Genomic DNA, 22,895 nt, shown 5'->3' on the forward strand with positions numbered 1-22,895 from the left:
ATGTACACTATATAAGCCCCTGAAACCCCCTTTAGAAACTGAAGTACTCTTTTGTAAGTCGGCATTGTCTTGCATGTTTAGCTTATGCACAAAGGTGCTATGTGTTTCATATATATTCTCACATATATGAATTTATGCATGGGTTTTTATCAGCGGGACAGTGCGTTTTACTAGGCTGGGCTAAAGGTCCATCGGTAGAATTTATGGCAGCATTAGAAGATTTAAAGTAACAGCCATCTTTCCCAAAAGGGCCTCGTAGAGACAAGAGCCGAGGAGTAAAATAAATGTTTAAAGTTGTTTACACTAACTTACATTAAAAGAGAGAAGGAAGACAATAAGCCTGTTTCCCAAGTCAAGGGCACTTTTACTGACGTTCCTCAATGTTTACACGAGCAGACAGTCAATACTGGTGCTCCTAAGTCAAAGCGACAGGTGAAGACATGGTGTTCATCTCAGACAGCTATTAACACATTTTGTAATACACCCTAAAATGTTGTGGAAGAAGAGTTTGATCAGAATTCATGGGACATCAACTGAGTGGTCAGAATCTAGAGGTTTGTATTGTGTCCAATATTTAAGTTGTACATAAATATATCGTATGTGTATGTTTACTGATATAAAACACATTTAATTTATTTTGATCAGATATGAAATACTGAGCTTTGAGTTGAGTTCGATCTATGGGGTAAATATGTGGTGTCAGATGTTATTCTTGTTTAGTTTAATTTTTGTTTAATATTTTTATAATGTGGGTCTTTGTTGATGTGAAAGTGTATGCATTTCGAGAAATCAAAATAAAATCCTACCAAAAAGAATAGTCAGTAGATACATTGTTATTTTAAGTCCCCATTATGTGTCAAGCCCCAGTACACTTTCGACCTACATTTTCCGTAATGGAACTCAACCCCCACGTCTCATTAACTCCCCACACCACCCCTGTTTGTCTTCTAATCCAAGCTGAGATAACCCCTGTTGACATCACAATGACATCATCAGAGGTTAACTTCACAGATTTGAGAAATGTCTTCCAGAGCACCACAGGACATAAGGAAACTGCTGTGACTGCCAAATCTTCATGTATAAAACTTGGCTTCCCTTTTACGGACAAATACTCTTCAGGTGGTTTGGTCACTGGCTCAAACTTGATGTTACGTATTAGTGTCTGTGTGACCGAATAGAAACACAGGTCAACCAAATGATTGCAACATTAGCCCACAAACCAGGAAATGTAATCTTTACTGCTGGCTGGGTGTAGACCTGCTGATCAGGGTGAAAGGGTACAAAGGTTTCATCCACTCCCAGGGGTTATCAAGGAAGGATTAACCATATCCCCAGAACACAAATAATAGAAGACAGTAAAAAATGTGAAAAGTCAAATTAAACTTTTTTAGTCCGATGTTTAATAAAACAACCCAATACTCTCCTTACAAAAACCAACAGCATTGCTCTGAATCCTGTCATCCTAAAGAGGGATTTTACAGTGGCATATAGCATTTATGAGTTGAATAAACCAAAAACGTTTCTGTAACAACACATTTCCTGACAGATCACGTTCTTTCTCATCTATATGGGAAGTAAAATAAAGTTAAGAATGCTACCAAGAAAGTGACCAGTGATGTCAGAATCCATATTCATGTTCCCAACATTTGGAAACTCAGGCAAACATTGCAAAACAGTCATCGGGGATCTTGAATTTTCAGCATATTCAAGTCTATTATAATTCAAGTGCATTAGCGTAATTTTTGTAGAAAGCAATCGTTTCAGAAATTTTTCTGATGTAGCTGCTGTAGATAACCCACATTTTGCAGCTCAGTGAAGGCCTAAGGCTATCAGGCTTCTTCCTCTACAGGGAATCTTTTTTGTTTGTTTTGTTTTTCATGTGAAAACAAGTGGTCTGGTACCTAAACATTTAGAGAAAAATCTAATCTTGTACAACAACTTACAATATCTATGTTGTTGTTCTCCGCAGTGAAAATGCAGCATGACTAAAATCTCACACAAATTTCACATAGGAAACACTCCACTCATTGTTGAACATCTTGAACCTTTAGATAAAAACTCACACATACCCACTTCACTTCACGCAAACAAACACACACTTTAAAAAAACCAACGCACACAAACAGCGTCGAGCACAAATGGTCAGGTGAGATAAAACATCCTCAAACTTCTGCCATTTGGGGGTTCTTTAAGGAAATCTATCATTACTTAGATCTCTTTTTAAACCTGAGAAACACCCCCATTGAAAAGCACTCAGCTGTAGTTTACAGATGTAGCACATTCATTGTTATGTAAGTCAACATAGCACTTGCATATCAACAAGTCAAGTGTTGATACGCAAGTGCTAAGTCAGGACAGTCAGGTGTGGGTGATTGATAATGTGCATTGATATTACACAGGATCCAAAGGTTTTTGTTTGTCTGTTTGGTAGTTTTGCTTTTGAAATGTTCACATTTGTGGAGGGGAAGTCAGGAGTCATAGATGTTAAAATCAAGCTGCCTCATAACCACACCTCTCACAGTTTCCGTCTTAATAATGGACATAATTGTCTAGTCCAGATGTTTTTGTTTCCGCTGGGGTTACAAATCTTCATGGACAGCTCTGCGGCTGCGTTTGTCCAGCCAGGCCTGCAGCAGAGGAAGGTTAGTGTCCATCCAGCGGATGTTATCCTCGATGGTCTCGTAGGTCTGCCGGATACACCTCAACTCTGAGCCTGTCTCCTCGGTCAGGGAGCCAAAGAAGCTTTTCACCTGAGTACAGAGGTGGATTTAAACATTGCATTATTTTTTCTACAAACCACTATACCGGTATAAGGGTTGGATTTATGGAACAAAATGACAGCAAGAAGTAAACATAGGAGACAAGGACAATGTGTGGGACGTGGCCCCAAGAGTGGAATTACACTTATTTACAAACAAAATATATTGAGATGAGGTCAAAATAATAAGCCAGGTTCTGGAGGCAACAGGAAAACACTTTCAATAGATACTTTAAACCCAACAGTGTGGTCAAAAATGGACACGCGGCCTTCCCTACCTCATCTAACATCTCCCTGGTAGAATACTGGTTGGTCACGCCGGTCACCAGGTATGATATGGTGTGAGAGCCCAAGTCAAATCTGAAGCAAACAGTATTCAAAGTGAGCTTGGCAGTTTTTTCAAAACAGTTATGTTACTGATACTGTTTGGAGCTTAAAGGAACCAATTTTGAGTCTCTCTTTAAGATGACAAGGTAAAAAAGCACATCTTTTAAAAATTAGAGTATGTATATGCAGTATTTGCATGACAGTGCTGACTGACTTCTTGATCATGGTGTGCCAGTTGGCTCGGAGGAAGTCCCAGGCCAGTTTGTAGCCATGTGGGTTCCGGCTGACAGCGACGACGACATCTGGGAGGTCCTGTGTCTTCATTATCTCACCACTGAGGCTCTGCTCCATCATCCTGCAGAAAGGAATAGAGGATAAAGAGGAGAGCAAGAGTAAGGGGATAATGAAAGGGAAACAAGAAATGGAAACGGAGAAATCAGTGGGAGAGAGCAGAGGACGGGGAGATAGAGAGCATAAAAAGAAAGGGTGCAATATAATGTACCCACCATTTAAGCTTGTCCTTCAGCGGGGTGACGGTCATCGCACTTTTTAGGCGGCTTTTTACAGACATTTGGAACGAGTGTTGGTACTTCTCAAACAGGAAGTCCCACCCCTCTGGTGTTCGAGCTCCAATCACAAAAACAGCCATAGTGATGTCAACAGGGAGGCTGAAAACAGAGGAGGCATTGAGTTTAGTAACAACTCTCAGAAAGCTTGAAAAAACAAGAGCTTTTCAACACTGAGAGTTCAGTTATGACTACAGACAGTTATTTGTAAAGAGGACTTCAGAACAATTATCTGTAGGAGACTGTTGGTGTGTTCTTTGAGGACTGTGACCCCTGACCTCATGGTGCCATCAGAGTCCTTCCACTGGTTAAAGAGCTCTGTAGCTTTGGCTACACAGGGAGGGTAGTTCCTGACACAGCCGAAGAGCAGCAGGTAGCTCCTCAGCACTCGCTCTGACACTGATCCAGAGTCAGTCCACTCCTGCCGATCAATCAGTCCCCGGAACAGTTCCACAATGTAACCCTGAGAAACACTTGCAGTCAGTGTCTCAATCAGGGCTGGAAGGGTTGTCAATTAGACACCAGTTACATTTGATTATAGATTTTATGAAGATTTTAAAATGATAACATTAATGATAAACTGTTAAAACAATCTTTATTATGATCATAAAAAAGCAGAGTTTCAACTTGTTTGTATTATCAGGTTCAATGCCAAAAAGGAATTTTATTCTGTTTGAATAACCAGAAGCGACAAGGAGCACTTTGCTTAAACAACATGTGCATGGTCGGTTGTTTTTCAAGATTTTCAGTACTTATGCAGAGAAGCATGACTCAGATGTTTGGTCTCCAGTAGAAATATGGAGCAGTTTTTTTCATGAGCAGGTATCTGTTTTTGTCTGTCTCATGCATGCTCACCGTACACATTCTTCAACACTATCCATAAGATAAGATAAGTCTGTTTTGTGACATGACATGCACGTTGCCTTCGCTAACCTTCATCTGGTTCTCCAGAGCAGCCATGTCTCTTTTCTCCATCAGTTTGTAGAGAGGTACAAGCTCTCCAAAGCCCTGCGTCACAGCCATGATCTCTGTCTCTTTGGACAGATACAGAGACAGCTCCAGAGCCGTGTCCAGCCTCACCTTCCCTACACTGCAACAAAAACACGACACAGGGTTTGAATTAGCATTATCATTTCATCTTTTTTGCATTTGGCTGGGTTAAAAACCACAGGGCAATGGATCTTTGAACGGACCTGACCAGCTGGAAGACGTTTTGGATGAGGCTGGCACGGTCGTTGCTGGTCAGGGCTGTGTGGTTGTGTTGCAGCACTTTGATAATGGAGTTCCACCCCTCGCCTGCGTAGTGGACCATGTAGTAGCCACTCATGTCCACATTGAACTTCACCCAGTCCACTTCCTCTGGCAGGTACAGGACGTCTGCATGTCGGAGGAGTAAACACAAGCTCTTACGTGAAGTAGGATCGATATTTTCATGTATAAAATGTGGATAAATGGATATAAGCTTCGTCACCACTCACCAGTCTTTGTCTTAAGCAGGAAGCGGTGGATGGTGCTGGATGCACTGGTCATGTAGGTCAGGGGGATCTGCCAGAGGAATCTATCAGCACACAATGATGAAAACAATCAGTTATCCAACTATTCAGAATTAAACTATCAAGGAAAAGAGACTTCTGCAGTGACTGACACTGTATAATTGTGTCTGCTGCTGTGACATTCTCTATCTGACACTTTACCCTTCAGTGAGGGAGGGGTCGTCAGTCTTCAGGTAGCGCTCCTGACTAAGCCTGACCTCTCGACCTTTGACCTCCACAGTGACCAGCGGGAATCCTTCCTGCAGCGTCCATGTGTCCATGATGGCCCTGACGTCCAGCTCATCGCCAGAGTACCATTTCTGCACACACAATAATTGATTTAACATGACAAACAGTGACATGAAGCAAGAAGATTGAGGGGGCCATGTTTAACACAGTTGCTACGAAGGGTGAAAACATACAGCGGCTCCAGACTGGAGGTCGCGCTTGGAGCAGAATTCCACGTGTTTCATTCGACCTTCGTCCAGATCATCTGAGTTGCAGATCTGGTAGAAAGCAACAAAGAAATTTCAGCAGTGAATTATAACAGTGCCAACAAAGGCAGGCACATTCATCTCAAACACGGCAGAGCCTGAATGATGCTTCTACAACGGTACTAGAGGCTCACATGAGCAGTAAAATGAACTTACTCGTCCCTTGAAAAATGTCTATGGAGCAACACCATTGTTATAAATAAGATTGGTGTGTCATTGTTATTGGCCTGAGACAAAGCTGGACAATTTGACCAGAAAGCACTTGGTTTTAAGCTGTAATATAAATGCCAAACATTACGGTGTATCCCTCAACCAGTTAACAATACTCAGACACACACAAATACACAAATCACTCACATCAGTCAGGCTCTCCCACAGGTGGCTGTTGACAGTGTTTTGGTAGCTGTAGCGTTTGAGGTAACGGATGATGCCAATCTCAAAGGCCTCAGGAGTCAGAAAGTCTCGTAGCATATTAAGAATACAAGCTCCCTGAAAAAAACACACAAGCAGGTTAAAAAAAAAAGCTATCCAAATATGTGTCACTATGTTTTGTTTGCCTGCACATTTGGGAATAACTCATTTATGCAAATGATGATTGACACATACTACTAGGAACTTTTAATTGGTTTTGAAGATATTATAGTTCCTCTTAATGTCTGTCACTGGTCTAAGTCATAAAATTGAAAGTGTTTTTAATGGCTGAGTGCTGAGGATCAACTAAGGAGCCTGAGGAAAGAAACTGGTCTGTAGTCTGGTAGTACGGCACAACAAACAATGTTTACCCCTTTTCACCATCATAATCTTTCACCCAAAGAGGCAGCAAGTGCCAGAATATACACAAAAATACTGTTCATTACATTATATGAGTCTACTTTATACCAAGAACCAAGATGATTGTTTGCACAGAGAGTTCCAATATCAAAGTGTGTGAACACCAAATGGCTACTCTGCTGGCAGAATGAGCCTGACCTTGTCGTATGACACGTCATCAAACATCTCCTGGATCTGTGTGGGGTTTTCCACATCGGTGGAGACTGGGTGAGAGGAGCTGAGGGAGTCTACTTCCATGGCCTCGAAACATTTCCCCAAGAAGAAGTCATCCTGGAAGAGAGAAAGTGTGTTTAGGGGAGCACATTTTTTAAATTGACTTGGGGAGGCAGATGGAGAGTATGAATAGAAAAAAAAGAAAGAACATGATACACAGCAGACTCAAAGCAAGATAGAAATCAGTTCTCTATGCTAAGCTCTCACCACGTGCAGCTCTGGGTAGGTGATGTCCAGAGAAATGAACTCCATGAATTTGGCGAAACCCTCATTGAGCCACAGGTCGTTCCACCACTCCATCGTCACCAGGTTGCCAAACCACTGGATGGAAGAATTTAAAATACCAATGCATCTTTAAGTTTAGTCCTGTTAAATACAGAATTAAAGACTCTGGATGTGACAGGTCTGTAACAACTGCACATGCTGATATTTAGCCTCAGCTTGTAGAATGAAACCATGATAGTGAAGCAACTACACTTGTACAGAATGATAAATCAGATTTTCCAAAAATATGCAAAGCGTCTACCTGGTGAGCGAGCTCATGGGCGATGACCTTGGTGATGCCCAGTTTGTCTGAAGCTGAGGACTTGTCAGGGTCAAAGAGGAGGCCTGTCTCTCTGTAGGTGGTCAGCCCCCAGTTCTCCATCGCACCTGACTGGAAGTCAGGGATAGCAGCCAGGTCTGCAGGGAGGAACAGCAATCACATAAACACTAAATATAATAACTTTTTTCAATGGTTAACTGAGGTCACAGGGTGGTTCTTTATGATGATTCTTTGTCTGAGTTCAGCAGAAGTATGTATATCACAACACAAACCAAATTTTTCCAAACAAACTGTAGCAATTGCTTCTCCAATAACATGTATTCCCACTGACCCTGTTTGGGAAGTGGGTAGGGAATATCAAAATAGTCTTCGTAGAAGTCCAACAGCTTCACAGCAGCGTCTAGTGCGTAGGCTGTCTGGTCGATCTTCTCTGGTACAGCGTAGATCGAAATCTGTTGGGAAATAAGTAGAGAACACGATAAAGACAAAAGCCGTCTCCTCAAAATACAGTTCACGAGGCTAAAAGACGGGTAAAGACAAAGTAAGAAGGAGCGCTAAATGACGGCATGGTCAGCCTCTGTTGTCCTCCTCACCTTGACACCATGCTGGGTGGTCCTGCTCACAGACATGAAGTCAGACACGATGTAGGCAACCAGGTAAGTGCTCATCTTCACAGTGGTGTCGAAGTGATCCTCCAGCAAATCGCCTGGCAACTCGACAGTTTTCAACTGAGGAACACAAGTGAAAGAAATGGGAAAAAAAGAGGTCAATTAAACACAGAGTACGGTGAATTAGGACCTCTTAAAATATCTTAACGCTTCTCAAGACGAAGGCAGAACTCAATTTCACCAACCAGTTGTTATTTGTTATAATTACTTGTGAACTTTAAACAAAGAAAACTGGTATCGCTGCATGAATGTGTACCTTAGGCATGTTGGATATGGAAATGTGACGTGGCTCTCGAATAATCCGTATGGTAAAGTTGGCTTTGAAGGCCGGCTCGTCGAAACAGGGGAAGGCCGCACGAGCAAAGGTGGCTTCAAACTGCGTCGAGGCCAGAACCCTAAAAAAGTAAATAAAATATAGTGAAATAAATGTTTTCTTACGGACACAGTGTAAGAAGACACCAAGGATAATTAAAGGGGCTGTGTGTAGCAATCTTTAAAATCTGTTTATCATTGCAAATGTGTTGTACAAGTTATTATCACATCAGCTGCTGTGCTCTTACCGGACTTCCCCGCTCTTGGTGCGGTAGCTGCTCTTGTAGAAGCCGTGGAAGCTGTCGGACAAGTTAGCAGCAAACTCCAGGTGAACTTCATACCTCCTACCTTTGGTCAGCACCGAGTCCGACCGCAGGGCGAGCTGGTGGAACTGAGGGTACTCCAGAACCTGGAGGGGCCGCACGCCTTCAGGTGCCAGGAGCAGCACGTTGGACACCTCCATCTGCTTGGCGTGGAGAACGATGGTGCTGGTGTCTTCCCGCACGTCCAGCTGGATGCGAGCCACGCCGGTGAAGTCAAGGGTGGTCAGGTTGGGGTGGATGGTCAGGTCGTAGTGGAGGGGGAAGACGGTTTTGGGGAGTCTCATGCGGTCCCATGGGAATGGCTGGCCGTTGGTGGCTATGGGGACACTCTTGGTTTGTCCTTGGTTTGGCAGCTGCGCCCCTGATGAGGGAGGAAAGGGGACGAAAAGCAAGAGCAGGAGAGGAGCCACAAACATGGTGACAACGAAGGCGGGAAATCCTGTCACCTGTAACACAAATACCACACGAGCAGACTGTTATGATCAGGTTTACTGTGGCTTTATTTCCCGGAGGACCTGAGGACACAAGTCTTTCACTTTCAAATATTTTCAAAATAAATGCATTCAGTGTGTTGGTGACACAAGCCTAATATCTGCCTCATTTGTCTTCTAAAAACTCAGTGATAGACGGATAGTTAATCAAACTACCTCCACGCCAACACACAGTGAAGAGGACGATGACAAAGCTAAAAACACGACAGGTGAGCAGGAAGTGCGACACCTCCGACGTCGCACACATTTCCATTCATTTACAGTCACGAAACCACATCGAGAAAAACTCTTATTTGGCCAAAGCCGAGGCTGTTATCCCTACAGTTATCCCCCACTCTTAATATCAGACAGTTCTCGCGCTGTGTGTTACAAATGGTCAACTTACTGTGTCGTCTTCTGCACGCAGTTTTTTTCGGAACGAATACTGCCAAGAGCGAAAGTGAAAGAGGTGTAGGAAGAGGTGCATGTTGGGAGAAACAGAAACAGTAAACGGCACAGAGACACACGATAGATGTGAAGATAGTAATATTATTATTATCATTATTATTGTTATTACCGCCAATACGTCCTGAAGCTGCTGTGACACGACTGTGAGCTACAGACAAGATGCTTTTTTGTTTTCAGGACATCTTTTCTTCATGTCTGCGGCTTACGCAGGAAATGCAGGAGTTATAAAGAACAAGAGAGGAAATGTGTGCTGCAAAGTCACAACTGCCTGACTCCAGGGTTATTAATGAAGAGCACCAGGGTCTGAAAGTAGGACACTGAAGGAAACATCAACTGTGAACAGGAAGTTCCGTGTTGACACGCACTGTAATTGTACATCTCACCACCAGAGGGCGCCATTGTTTCGATAGTCTGATAGTCGTCGCTCATGCTGTGTTTGTAAAAAGTACCCAGAAGTCATTTTTGAGTGAAAGTGAAGATGTAAACCCTCAAGCAACTCTTAACACATTTTATGTCTTTTTAACTTTCATTTTAGATCATTTTGTCTGTATTAGTATCGCATACATTCCATTTCTTTTAAATTTCAACCTCAGCTCACATATTATGTCTCTCATACAATGTTATGTGCCATTAACACTTTTTCCCTCCATCCCCCTGTCATTACAGCATAAAATTTAGTACCAAAAAATGTTCCATGTCAAAAACTACCATAAAATACAATGATGTATATATTTATATATGTATACATATTTTTCATTTTAAAAAACAGTGGCTTCATGTAAACAAAGGGTTAAAATCCTGAAAACAAATGAATGGCTGGTAGTAACTATCAATGTAACCTAGAGAAAGCTGAAAATTATATTGATATTGAGTTTGTAATCAGTGTAATGTAATCGGTGCTGAACCTTTGCCAGTCAGTTATGTGTTGTGTTGTAAACGAAAAAAATGAGACTTTGCTAACATATTGAATTAATTAATGTCTGGGATCATACTGTGCAGGATGATGTGCCGATAAAGAGTGTTATTGTGCAGGTTCACGTCAAATGGGAGAAACTCAGAGGTGGAAGGCTTCAGGTGGAATTAACTCTGACCTGTTTGGTGATCAGACCCAGAGAAGAAAGATACCTAACAAAGGTCAGTACCTGCAGATGACGGGCCGAAATTAAAGTCAGAGTACTTGAAATTTATCAGTTACTGTTCATGAACACACCTAGATCGGTAAGTAATTCTTGAGGAGAGCTGAGTTGCATTCACAGGTCGGTGAATACCAACAGTTTGGGTTGGCAGAAACCACTACAGTGTCACTGCTGAGACACTTAGACTGATACAGTAGTGAGTGCTAGGCACGGCAGAACGATTTTACAGCAAATTTTACACAAGCAGGCAATTGTGGTTTACATTTTTTTTAAATGGTAAAACAAGATACAGAAGTTTGTTTCTGTCATCTGTCCTCAAGATTAAACAAAACATGTGAATAATGAATTCAATGGATCAACAGTTCAAAGATACAAAAATAAAAATTCTCTAAATCGGTTCAAAACATCATAAATACACAAATGATTAAGGGAGAGTGAAGTTTTAGTGGTTTCCTTTGGGCAGTTTTCAATTTTTCACGGGACTATCATCAAAGAAGTTTCATATGGAATGTCGTGCTCCACCACGAAAATCTCCTTGTGGTGCAGTAGTTACAACTACTCGTTCAGCAGATCAGAGGATTATACAAAGCTGAAAAGACAGTTTGGCTCGTAAAAGTCAACTTGTACTTAATACTCTGAATAGGGTCACTTTTGCATGCATAACCTCCCTTCAGAAACTTAAGAAATTGGCGAGGATCCAAAGTTTTAGACAAAATAAAAGAAACTCCACTGAATATCTCTTTAAAATCCAAATAGTTAGTCCACACTCACTGTTTGAGTGTTAACATGCAAAATAAATGGATTTATATGGACCTAACACAGACACACAAAGGGATAAAGTCCATCCCATCTGCAAACATTAACGAGTAAACTTTACAATGAGCATGTCTCTTTCTTATGGGAGGTCTTCTGCAGCTGCACCGGTGTTGCAGTGATCATTTGGGCCTGGCCTCAGAAGCAACACTAACACATTCCTGACCTTTGGAGAAAGCTCGCTGTCAGGCAGATTCAGGTGCAGTGAGAAGGGAAACAGAGAGGAGAATGATATTAAAGGTGGTGGTTTCGGTTGTGTGTGCTGCTGCCGTGCTGACCGTAGGGATCCTGATCGGCCACTTTGGTATCGACAAGGGCAGCTCGGCACCGTCCTGGGTGAATGATGTGGCGAAGGATGTGGACGAAGCCCTCATTGAGAAGTTCTTGTCTGAGGTTGATAACATCCAGATCCAAGAGAACCTTAGGTGAGTTGATGAAGGTTTAAATTTAGATTTTGTTCTTCAGTCAGTCTTTTGTCTTTGTTTATTTGATCAAGTGACACAAAAGTGAGACCTATAAACAGCAGCTTTCATATTTCACACTGAGGTGTCTCATTCTGAATAAACTGAAGCATAATCAGCATTATTATTTGAATAGTCCTTATTATAGACATGTTTGGTTTTGGGCAGAACAATATGAAACATCCAGCTTAATTAAGATTTTCTGAAACCTCACCTTCCTCCACAGGGAGTTGACCAAAGTGCCCCATATGGCCACCACACCTGGAGATGAGCAGACAGTGAAGCTCATGCTGGAGAGGTGGCGGGACCCTGAAACCGGTCTGGACGATGCCTGGAGAGAGGAGTACATGGTCTACCTCTCCTTCCCCGACACCAAGAACCCCAACAAGGTCACTGTAGGTGAGTGAACCTCTGAATGTGTGAAAGAAGAGACGGTCACACCATCCCTCTCTGTTCAGCACGTTTAAAAAGGCTTAAAGTCACTGGCTCATCTGCCTTTCAACACAATTTGTGAGTGTTTATGAATATTGAGTAATTGGTAGCAGGCAGGTCTCGCACAACATTACAATATAGATGAAGGAATGGAGTAAATCATCATCCTTTACTACATGTGATGTACTGTCTGATTTGCTGCTATGAAAGCTGCTGTAAAACTGGATTTCATTTATCTGAAAGATCTGCATGTATATGCCAGGGAAGATAAAGTCCTCAAGCCATTCATGAATTTATTACATTTGGCTCGTGATGTTTCCCGTCAAAATCAGCTTCATCTGGAATTCATTCTTTTTTGTTTTGAAATACCATTTAAATTCCAACCCCAACACGACGTACCACAATTAACTGGAATTAATATATAAAAGTCCCCAGGTTTTGACAACACTGAGCGGGTTTTCATTTTGCCAGAGTTTCACTTTATTTAACGGATGATCAGTCATCACGAGTTGTTTCCATTTCAGTGAGTCCAACAGATGCCGTCATATACACTGCCAGAGAGAAAGAGAAGCCTTACACTGCCGACCAAGATGATCCTGAGGTGGTTCAGCCGTACGCTGCGTACTCCCCTCCTGGAAACCCAAAGGTAAAGAGCTGCATCCTGATGTATCTGAAAATCTATTCAAAGCTCCTTTAGCTCCCTGACAGCCCCAGGCAGAGCTTTATACATCTGATTAGTAAAGGTATCCCTTATCCGACTCATTCACACTGCCAATCATTAAGTCACTGAAAAAGTGGTGTGGCATTCAGTGCAAAAATCATTAAAATAACTATTCATCATTCAGTCTTACTTGTAATTACTCCAAAGGATTCATGAGTCTGTACTTTATTGTGCTCATACTGATAAAGGGACCTCTAATATGTATGTACTTATTGGGATGAACAAAAAGGGCCCCATGGAGTAAAGTCATTCTGACCTTGAAGTGCTGCATATAGCCTGAAGATTATTTAGAGTATTTTCTCACTGTTTACACGGATGGGTAGAACAGTGGATGGATAAAAGGATAGTCTGCGTTTATGGAACTTCCTGTTTATATGAAGTGCACACAACCTCTGAGAAGTAAATCACTGAAACAACAAAAAGCACGTGATTGTCACATCCCTGCATTACACGGCACAAGTTTACCTGTGTTAACCTTTGAGGCATCATCTGACAGATAAGGCATAGTTATCGCTAAGTCATTGTTATAGTTATGGCTCATTAACATATTTTACTACTCTGCTGTCAGAAAGTGTGTCTGACAGGCAAGTCATTACCTGACAGCAGTGATGGTCCATGGTCCTGATGATAAGCTTTCGGGGAAGGTTTAGTTTATAAGTGTTTATACAACAAGAATACATGGAAAGGGAAAGAGGATAAAACATAAGAGACCAATGATTAATCTTTTTTTTTTTTTTTTTTAAATGTTTTTTAGTTTACAGTCAAAGTCAGATACTCTATGATTCCTTAAGGCTCAAACCTTTTGCATGTCTTATCAAGGACTGATAACATAACAAGTTATGATGAAGATTGAGATAATAAACCAACAACAAAGGGCTCATCTGTTAAGAATGGACAAGGCCAGTTGATCTGTAATATCACTATCTGTGAACATCTGTAGAAGGGGTGGAGGAGGCCATAATAAGGCTTTGAATGAAAATGATAAGGAGTCAAATAAAGATTTATCTCGACAAGAGCGCATTGAAAGAAGTTTCATGAATTGCTTTTCATAAATGTGATAAAAATACAGTGTGTATTTGTGTTATCTCCCAGACTGATAAAAGACAGCTGTGATTATTAGAGTTTGTCTTGTGAAAAGGTCACGTTCCTTGTAAAAGATCTTACTCCTGCCAGTGGTTCATGAGTTGACTGCTCAAATTGACTCAATGTTGACTTTTCGGATGGTTTCAGGGGAAACTGGTGTATGCCAACCAGGGGAAACCAAGTGACTACCAGGAGTTGAACAAGACAATGGACCTCAGGGGAACCATTGCTATCACCAGATATGGAGGAGCAGGCAGGGCTGCTAAAGTGAGTTTGCACGGTGAAAAACCTATTATGATGTTTATGTTTATGTTTGGTAATTTTAAAATGATAAGCAGGAACATTCTGTACAAGAGAGACAGCAATTACAAACACATTTTATTGTGATAGTGGAGGACACGTGATTGTGTCATCACTTTACAGCTGAAGAAAAAGAGACGAAAGTTTACGATGGAACGCAGACAGTTTACAACCAGATGTGTTAATATTGCACATTACAATCTTATAGTTTCTTAATGAATCTTGTAAGAGATGATTACAAATATTTCACATGTTCACTGCATCACTTACTCTCTGCACTGCACATATCACCAATCAGCACCATGTAAATAGGAAGTATTCCCATGTTAAAATTTAGAATAGGGTTGGGTAAATCTTTACGAATATAATAATATATATAATATAATTTGTGTACAGTTTAATATCCATCAGTAGGAAAATGGTTGTACTGCAATGCCTCTAACTGGTAGTGCCTGTTACATTAAGTTGAATTAAAACATAAATAAATGATGTAAACTCAAGTGTTAACAAATGCCGTATGTGTCTCATCCAGGCCATCAATGCAGCACCCTATGGTGTCATCGGTGTGCTTGTCTACACAGACCCTTTGGACATCAACGATGGTCTCATGTCAGACAATAATGAGACGTATCCTCACTCCTGGTACCTGCCTCCCTCTGGAGTGGAGAGGGGTTCCTTCAACACTCACTATGGAGACTTGCGCACACCCTACCTGGCTGCCAAAGGTAATCACACAGACTTCACAGTGGTGTTTGTATTGTGTCTACTGCTGCACTTTGGCTCAATACTGCAAGAAGGTGGGACATACCTATAAAGATAACGCTGGATACTTTTAAATCATTTTTTATTATGTTATTGTTACTTTTCTATGAAATCCTCAGTGTTATACTGTACTTTTTTTTGCAGAGGACACCTACAGAATTCCTGTTGAGGACATCACAGGGATCCCTCCCATTCCAATTCAACCAATCGGATTTGAGGATGCCTACGTACTAATCTGGTTTGTGATGAGAAATATCTGCTTTAGGAGTAAATACAGGCCAAAATGATTGATTATAAATCGATCCTAACGTTTTTTTTTTATTGGTCATTGCAGTGAGCTGGGAGGAGAACCAGCTCCAGCCAATTGGCAGGGAGCGTTCAACTGTTCCTACAACGTTGGAGGTCCGGGGTTCAAACAAACATCTGCTTTCAACAGCAGGTAACCAGATAGACTCATTCATCTATCTATCTATCTATCTATCTATCTATCTATCTATCTATCTATCTATCTATCTATCTATCTATCTATCTATCTATCTATCTATCTATCTATCTATCTATCTATATAGTTTCTTTCATCCCTATGACTTGGATCCTCTTTTCCAGTGATGTGAAACTGGACACCTTCAATCGTGGAGAACTGAGGAACTCCTCCAATGTGATGGGAGTTATCAGAGGGAGCGTTGAGCCAGGTGAGACTGGAAACAGTGCCAAATCAGCCATTAGACTGAATCTGTTTTCACCTTGCAATCGCTCTGTTTGTGCTCTGTGTGTGTGCATCCTCAGACAGGTATGTGATCTATGGGAACCACAGGGACAGTTGGGTTCATGGTGCCATCGACCCGAGCAGTGGGACGTCGGTCATGCTGGAATTGACCAGAGTGTTGGGAAAGATGGTGAAGCAGGGTGAGGATACTAAAAGCTGAACAAACTTCGAATTGTTTGGCATATATGTCTGAATGAAGAGTTACTCTTTTATTCTTGTCGGTGGCAGGCAAATGGAGGCCTCGCAGGTCAATAATATTTGGAAGCTGGGGAGCGGAGGAGTTCGGCCTTATCGGCTCTGCAGAATACACAGAGGTGATTTCAATGAATCTACAAGATCAGACATAACACTAACCAACATGCATATTTATTTTCTTTTGTTTTAAGGCAAGAAAGATCACTCATCTTTTAAAAAATGGAATTCATAATGCAATTGTTGTTGTTCATTTAAACACACGTAGGTTTTATGGATACAGCTATCCTTGGCATGGTGTCTTATGTTATCAAACTTTAGATGAGTACTCCTGTTTACAAATAATAACAACAATCACTAAGAAAATCACTGAGTAAGTTTTCTGATTTGATATACTGCTTGTATACTTACTGTCACTGACAAATATGACCTTCATCTTGTCTTTTCTCCAGCAATACTTCACCAAGCTCAGTGAACGGACTGTTGCTTACATCAATGTGGATATAGCTGTCTTTGGTAAGAAGCTCTTCCTGCCTCCCAGGAGTAAATAAAGGCATCCAGTGCCTTGTAATAGTCTCAGTCACCTGGACAGATGCCGCCATATAGTTGGACAAATTATGTCAACAACTACTTGTTTTGAAAAATGAACCTTTTAAAAATTAACATTTCAGCATAGATGTTTCTAGGTTTGTTCTGGAATCTCTCTGAATTATTTCACGGCACACAATGCATGACGAGGAATAGCTGCTGCTGTAGCTTGTGTTAACTGACTGCCAGTCTTGTGCCTTGGAGCTGTTCGAGTTAATGGTAATGCTAATCCAAAAACCTGCATTCGTCCTCCACTCCTCAGCCAATGCCACTCTCAGAGCTTCAGGGATGCCGTCAGTACAGAATGTCATCTTCAAAGCAGCAAAACAGGTGAGCTCTTTAAAAAAAACAGCTTATGTGATCCCAGGAGGTTCTTTTCTAGAAGTTTAAGGAGGCTGCTACACGAAAATGTGTTTGTTGTCCAGGTCAATGCAGCTGGAATGGAGTCAACATCTGTGTATGACAACTGGATCAAATATTCCAACTGGACAAGCCCGGAACATGGACTCATTCCCAAGTAATGGACAGCAGTTATACCTCATGTGTTTTTCCCCACATCTTGCATTGCATCGTGTGAAAAGAGTTATGTAGGTTTTTAGTTTTAGTTTTTTGGAAGTTTGCAGGATTGATTGGTTGTTTGCCCACTCCTTATCTATCGCTGTCTTCCTTCAACAGGATGGGATACCTCACAGGAGCAGGGAGCGATTATGCTGCCTTTGTCCATTATCTGGGAATCACTGCCATGGACATTTCATACACATATGACAGGGTATGACAGAAGTCCTCATAAGTTTACTGCCTTTGAATTACTTTACTACAATAGTTTTTTTTTTTGTAATGACCATGTGAGTGGCTTCATGTACAGTAGGACATCGACACCAAATTAAGGCCTCAAATAAATTCTTTTTTTAGTCCTCTATTGTCATTTAGTTTCCTTCGTTGGGTCCAAGACACATTCCTCATGCCTGTAAATTGGATAAATCTTACATTTGTTGTAATTTGCTGTCATTCTGCACTGTTCCTCTTAAGCTGTCTTACTTTGTCTCTTGTTTGAAACAAGCTGTCACCCGACAAAGGTTTTTTTTCTGCCTTAGTGAGCTTGTGAGGCGAAATCAGAAGTGAACTGAACTCATTCAGTCAGTCATGTAACTTCTATTAGATTGATTTTATTTCTTCTTACAGAGTAAAACAAATGCTCGGATCTACCCTGCGTACCACACAGCATACGACACCTTTGACTACGCCTCAAAGTACATTGATCCAGGTGGGTAATGATGTGACGTACTGGAGATTCTTGTAAGCCCTGATCTCTTTTTCTGTCATGGTACTGCAGATTATGCTGTCTTTCATGTCATAACTGTGGAAAATGTGGTCTGTTTTAACAAAGAAACTTTTATTTCTTAGTTTTTAGTCATTTTCTCCATCTGATGTAAAATTTGCCAACTGTATTTTTCTAATTAGCTGACAACCAAACTAGATAATTCTCCCTCAGCTCCCTGTAGTTTAACGTCTCACAGTGTGAAGAAATTAGTCGCTGGCAAAGCGTTCAAAGTAGCTTCCCCAACACTGATTCTAACACTTCATCCTCTCAGGGTTCTTCAGTCACCAGGCTGTTGCCAGGACGGCAGGGAACGTCCTGATTCGATTGGCGGACAGCCTTGTGTTGCCACTCAACTGCAGTGACTACGCTGAGCTTCTTGAAATGTACCTCAACAGGGCAGTGGATCTGTATCAGAGTAAACTGCAAACCGTATCCATCTCCATGGGTAAGGACAGGACTGTTAGAGAAGAGTTTACATTTCAATATGTCAAGACGAGAATTCAGTGAATTTGAAGTCTTCTTTCTTATGTTCAGACTTGTGTGGCCATCTTGGGCCTAAGCAGCTGGAATAATTGACTTTCTAAATTATTTCTAGTCGCTGGACCTAACATCAGCGATGTCTCTGACTGGAACCTGCATTCCCCAAAATGCTCTTTGTAACAAGAATAATCCTGAAGACATCTGTGCTAAAAAAACATGTCTTCTGGCTGCACTTAAGAACAGAACAAACAACAGAAACAACATCTGTTTCTCCTACTAGAGGGTTAGAGAGGGTGAAATCTTTGCCGAGAGGCTGCGCAGCTGACCTGTGTCTTATTTCAGAGCCACTAAAACGTGCAGTGGCCAGCTTTCGCAGTGCAGCTTCTCATCTGGACCAGATGATCCTCAGTTCAGACCTGGCAAGCGAAACGTAAGAGCACAAACATACATATTTTGTTATCTCCTCTGCTGCCCAAATATGAATTAATGTCAGTCCATCCCCTTTCTCTCCGACTCTCTTCTCTTAGACCAATGAAGGTCAGAAGGATCAACGACCAGCTCATGCTGCTGGACCGAGCTTTCTTGGACCCCCTTGCCTTCCCAGATAAATATGCATTCAGGTAAGAACATTTTATGACAGCCTCAAAATAAAACTAAGCTGCCATGTGTAGTTTCATTGTTGCTTTGTACTTGACAGTCATAAGGTAAATGCATGCAAAGGCAGTAGGAGGAATAGAGGGTTATGCCACTGCCAATTTCCTGATCGCTACTTTGATCCAGATTCCAACTATTGTTTAATTTTGAAAAAAAAAACCAAAAAACATATGGAGAAAGGAATGTCTTGTCTTCTCTGTTTCCTTGTGTGATACACAGGCATGTTATCTGGACCTCAAGCAGTGCCGGCATGTCGACTTTCCCAGGTCTGGCTGATGCCTTCGCTAAAGCTGAGTCATCAGGACAGTCCAGCGACTGGGACAAAGTGCACTACCACCTGTCCGTCCTGAGCCAGAACATCGCGGGTGCCGCCAACACACTGGTTGACGTCATATAGAGCAGGAGGAGGGAGGAGAGAGAGACTGCACTTGCACTGTGATTTTATTTTTTTTTTTCAAAGAGATAGGGACCTGGAGCCAGTTAGGCCATGATGGGACTATTTATGAAAGATATTAAGTGATTTGACATAGGAATCAATAAACAAAGCACACCACTGAACAGTAAAATGATTGATGTATTCTACTTTTGTAACACGATCAAAATATTTCAATATGATGAATCTTTTTCATTAAAGCACTTCATTAAAGATGAACTACAATTATTGTTATTATAGCTTTAATTATTCTAAATTTACACCAGCTGTTGAATTCACAATGAGAACAATAATGAAGAAAATGATGTGATATATCCACCTCAGTAAATTAAAAAAAAGGTACAGACACTCCCTTATTTTTCCATGTGCATATAAAAGAAAAAGCTGTCTTTGTTTTCTTAACTACCACAACAAAACTGAGGAGATGACAGGATAACTGAATATCTCTAAATCAGGGGTGCCCAAATTTTTTCCTTAAAGGGCCAAAACCGAACACTTAAAGTACTGTATTTTTAAGATGGAAATTGGTCGTTGGATTCAAAGTTACCTGCACAAGATATCCACTCTTCTCAGATTAACATTATGGTGGTCCAGCTTTGGCCCGAGGGCCCCACTTTGGACAGATCTATTCAAACTGAATGTTGACATTACATCTAAATCTGCAAAATAGTGTCAAAACTGACTTTTCATTATTGGTGATGCATTTCAGTATTGAGGCATTTCAATAAACTAATTTGGGTTTATATATAAATGTAATGAACTGAGTGATAACAGAATGTTCCTTTTTTCTCACAGCAAAGATCTCTTCTTTTCAGAATTACAATTTAGTGTACTGACAGTGACATGGATTTTTTTTTTTTTATTTCAAAGATCAAATGATCTCACAAGATCTGTGTGACTGTGTGTGTCAAATGTATTTTGAAAGGAGCCGTAAGCCACCAGCCTGAAAGGGAAAAGCTGACAGACACTGCAGAGCCATTACGCCAGAGTGATGCAATGTAATACTGGGTTAATGATCCAGAAATGAATGGATCAAGACCATCCTCCACTGGTGTAAGGGCACACAATAGAATGACGTTTAAGTTAAGAACTGGTGCAAAGGTTGGTCCAATTAGGTGGAATGCTTGTGAGCTGTCAGGGATTATCAGGCAATCGGCACCTTGATATATCAGCGTTCACAGCAACGTGAGACTATCAGAGCTTCAAAGAGACTGAATCATCTGAAGCCAGACTGCACGTGCATAAAAGTGCAAATTATTGAATGCTTCATCGGGTTTGGTCTGGGAAATATCAACTGTACCTCACTAAAAACCCACACATGCGTTATGGGCCTCAGTTGCATCCTGATTTAGCCTGCTGCCCAGGTGCAGGCCTTACTGTGTGGCCGCAATACTACTTCGTACCACCAGGGGTCAGAAAATGCTTTGAGACAATCCTTAGAGCCAAGTCAGCATTTGGGATTAGTGTTTGGGAAGTGTATCTTCCACAAAACTGAGTAGCAGCAGTGGTAGCAGATCACACTAAAATGGTATTTGAAGCAAACGGTGACAGTATCTGATGAGAGAAATGAGATGGAAGAGGGAGAGCATGAATAAAATGTCTACTCCTTAACTTACTTCCTGTTCAGACTCTCCTGTAAACACAGGTCTCTCAGGGATTGCTGGTTTTATCCAGACCCCTCCTCTCTGGTTAAAGCCCACAGTGTTAGTCACACTCATCCGAGCCCTTGCAGCCCCTGCAGATACACGACTTGGGGGTAGCGCTGGTGTGTAAGTGAATAACTCTGAGTTTGTGTGGGTTGGTAGATCTGAGTGGTGGATAGGTTTGTTTATGTCTATCTTTTATCATCCCTCCCTCAAAAAAAGATGGGTTCCTTCAGTGCTTGGTTGTTCTGAAATTACAAACTCTACTTAGTGACGTTAAATGTCACTTAGCAGCATGGTGAGGTTTTAAAAGTGGCCTATAAAGCAACATATGACACCTAACAGAGCCCTGCAAGCAAGCTGAATGTCTATCAGTCACAAAAACTACACCAGTGACAAGCAAGGACATATTGGACACGCTGTGAACGGAGGACAAGCAAACTAATATAAGTGTCATTGTGACAATATTTGCAGTTGCTTTGGGTTTTCTTTGTTTATGCAATTTTGTCCACATATTCATATTTTAATCTTGTATAAGCAGAGTCTCCTGACATGATGAACTGAGTATTGCAGGAGTGACTGGCTGTTTTGTTGGTCAGATTCAAATATAGATGTTCCTCCATATTTTTAGCCGGGGAATATTTACAGAGGATGACTCCTCTTTTAAGCAACGCAGTGCTTGACATTAACACAGTTTGATGTCAATATTTGCTGACTCGCCCAGAACAACCAAAGTCTGTCTGTCTGTCTGTGACTCAGCCTGTCAGTAGTTGCAGTGGTGCAGCAGAAGTTGGGGAAGGAAGCGCTTGCTGTCTCAAAAGGTTCCTCTCAGGCAGATTTGTGAACATCTGCAAGATAGAAATCAAATTGAATCTCAGTCCTCAGTCTTCTCTGTCAGCTGCTTCCTGTATTTCATGGTACTTATCATTTCTGGTATGTCTCAGATAGAATGGCCCCTTGACGCATGAAAATTGTTTGATTTAAATATATACTGATTTCATTTATTTATTTGAAACATAGTGCTGAGAAAATGTGTTTCATAGGGCAACTCCAGCAATTCTGCATGTGAAGTGCAGTTTACTTGTTGTGGCAAATTCTATGGGTGAGACTTGTGCAGCCTACTGAGTACTATTGGTTGAAATTGACATCGACACTAATGAAAAAACTGTATGAACTGACCACTGAATTGGGTGGAAAGTCACGTGGGGAGTTGCAGCAAATGATGAGGTAAAAATGAGGACTTCCACAACTGCTGTCAATCAAAAACGACAACACACACAAGTGCTACTCGCCAGTCGCAGAGTTTATTCTTTTAAATATACATAGACTTTATCCCCATATTAAATACCCCACCACCCTTCCCTCCCTCATCATCCCTCCCTCCTCCCTCCACCCAATTCCTCCCACTCTTAATTCTCCGCTTTCTCTGTCCCCCGCTCCAGAGAGAAAGCTCGTCCGGCTGAAAAACACACTCTACTTTGTGCAGCATATTGCTTATTAAGACATTTGCGAAAAAAACAAAAAATTAAATTAAAAATACTACAGCTTGTTGGGGTTTTTTTTCTCTCTATTTTCTGCTCCAACATCTGACTGTTTTGAACAGA

At 41.3% G+C, this 22,895-nt stretch overlaps 2 protein-coding genes across 4 annotated transcripts; one reads left to right on the plus strand and one right to left on the minus strand.

Annotated features, from left to right (window-relative positions):
* Window positions 1–1,377: 1,377 nt before the first annotated feature.
* Window positions 1,378–9,879, minus strand: erap1b (endoplasmic reticulum aminopeptidase 1b). Of its 3 annotated transcripts, XM_037098349.1 has the most exons (20): window positions 9,616–9,879; window positions 9,445–9,483; window positions 8,494–9,014; window positions 8,190–8,328; window positions 7,859–7,993; window positions 7,597–7,717; window positions 7,248–7,402; window positions 6,929–7,042; window positions 6,647–6,778; window positions 6,035–6,166; window positions 5,606–5,689; window positions 5,346–5,503; window positions 5,130–5,209; window positions 4,845–5,028; window positions 4,585–4,741; window positions 3,930–4,114; window positions 3,592–3,753; window positions 3,300–3,440; window positions 3,037–3,118; window positions 2,580–2,750 (listed from the first exon to the last, which is right to left on the minus strand). In XM_037098349.1, the coding sequence occupies exons 3-20, from the start codon at window positions 8,982–8,984 to the stop codon at window positions 2,580–2,582; spliced, it is 2,823 nt and encodes a 940-aa protein (XP_036954244.1). In that variant the 5' UTR covers window positions 8,985–9,014; window positions 9,445–9,483; window positions 9,616–9,879. The 3 variants fall into 3 exon arrangements, with proteins under 3 accessions (XP_036954247.1, XP_036954244.1, XP_036954246.1); XM_037098351.1 differs by lacking the exons at window positions 9,445–9,483; window positions 9,616–9,879 and adding an exon at window positions 9,216–9,381; XM_037098352.1 differs by lacking the exons at window positions 9,445–9,483; window positions 9,616–9,879 and having other exon boundaries at window positions 1,378–2,750; window positions 8,494–8,984.
* Window positions 9,880–11,621: 1,742 nt separating this feature from the next.
* On the plus strand, window positions 11,622–19,880 carry naaladl1 (N-acetylated alpha-linked acidic dipeptidase like 1). The gene is made up of 19 exons (XM_037098353.1): window positions 11,622–11,880; window positions 12,143–12,315; window positions 12,873–12,994; window positions 14,300–14,419; window positions 14,985–15,177; window positions 15,359–15,452; window positions 15,549–15,653; window positions 15,821–15,906; window positions 16,001–16,120; window positions 16,209–16,294; window positions 16,625–16,688; window positions 17,023–17,090; window positions 17,186–17,277; window positions 17,436–17,529; window positions 17,943–18,024; window positions 18,353–18,526; window positions 18,904–18,991; window positions 19,089–19,181; window positions 19,435–19,880. Exons 1-19 carry the CDS (start codon window positions 11,684–11,686, stop codon window positions 19,610–19,612), a joined length of 2,229 nt encoding a protein of 742 aa, XP_036954248.1. The 5' UTR covers window positions 11,622–11,683; the 3' UTR covers window positions 19,613–19,880.
* The last annotated feature ends 3,015 nt before the right edge of the window (window positions 19,881–22,895 follow it).

The sequence above is a fragment of the Acanthopagrus latus genome, chromosome 5, assembly GCF_904848185.1.
Source record: "Acanthopagrus latus isolate v.2019 chromosome 5, fAcaLat1.1, whole genome shotgun sequence".
Classification (NCBI taxonomy): domain Eukaryota; kingdom Metazoa; phylum Chordata; class Actinopteri; order Spariformes; family Sparidae; genus Acanthopagrus; species Acanthopagrus latus.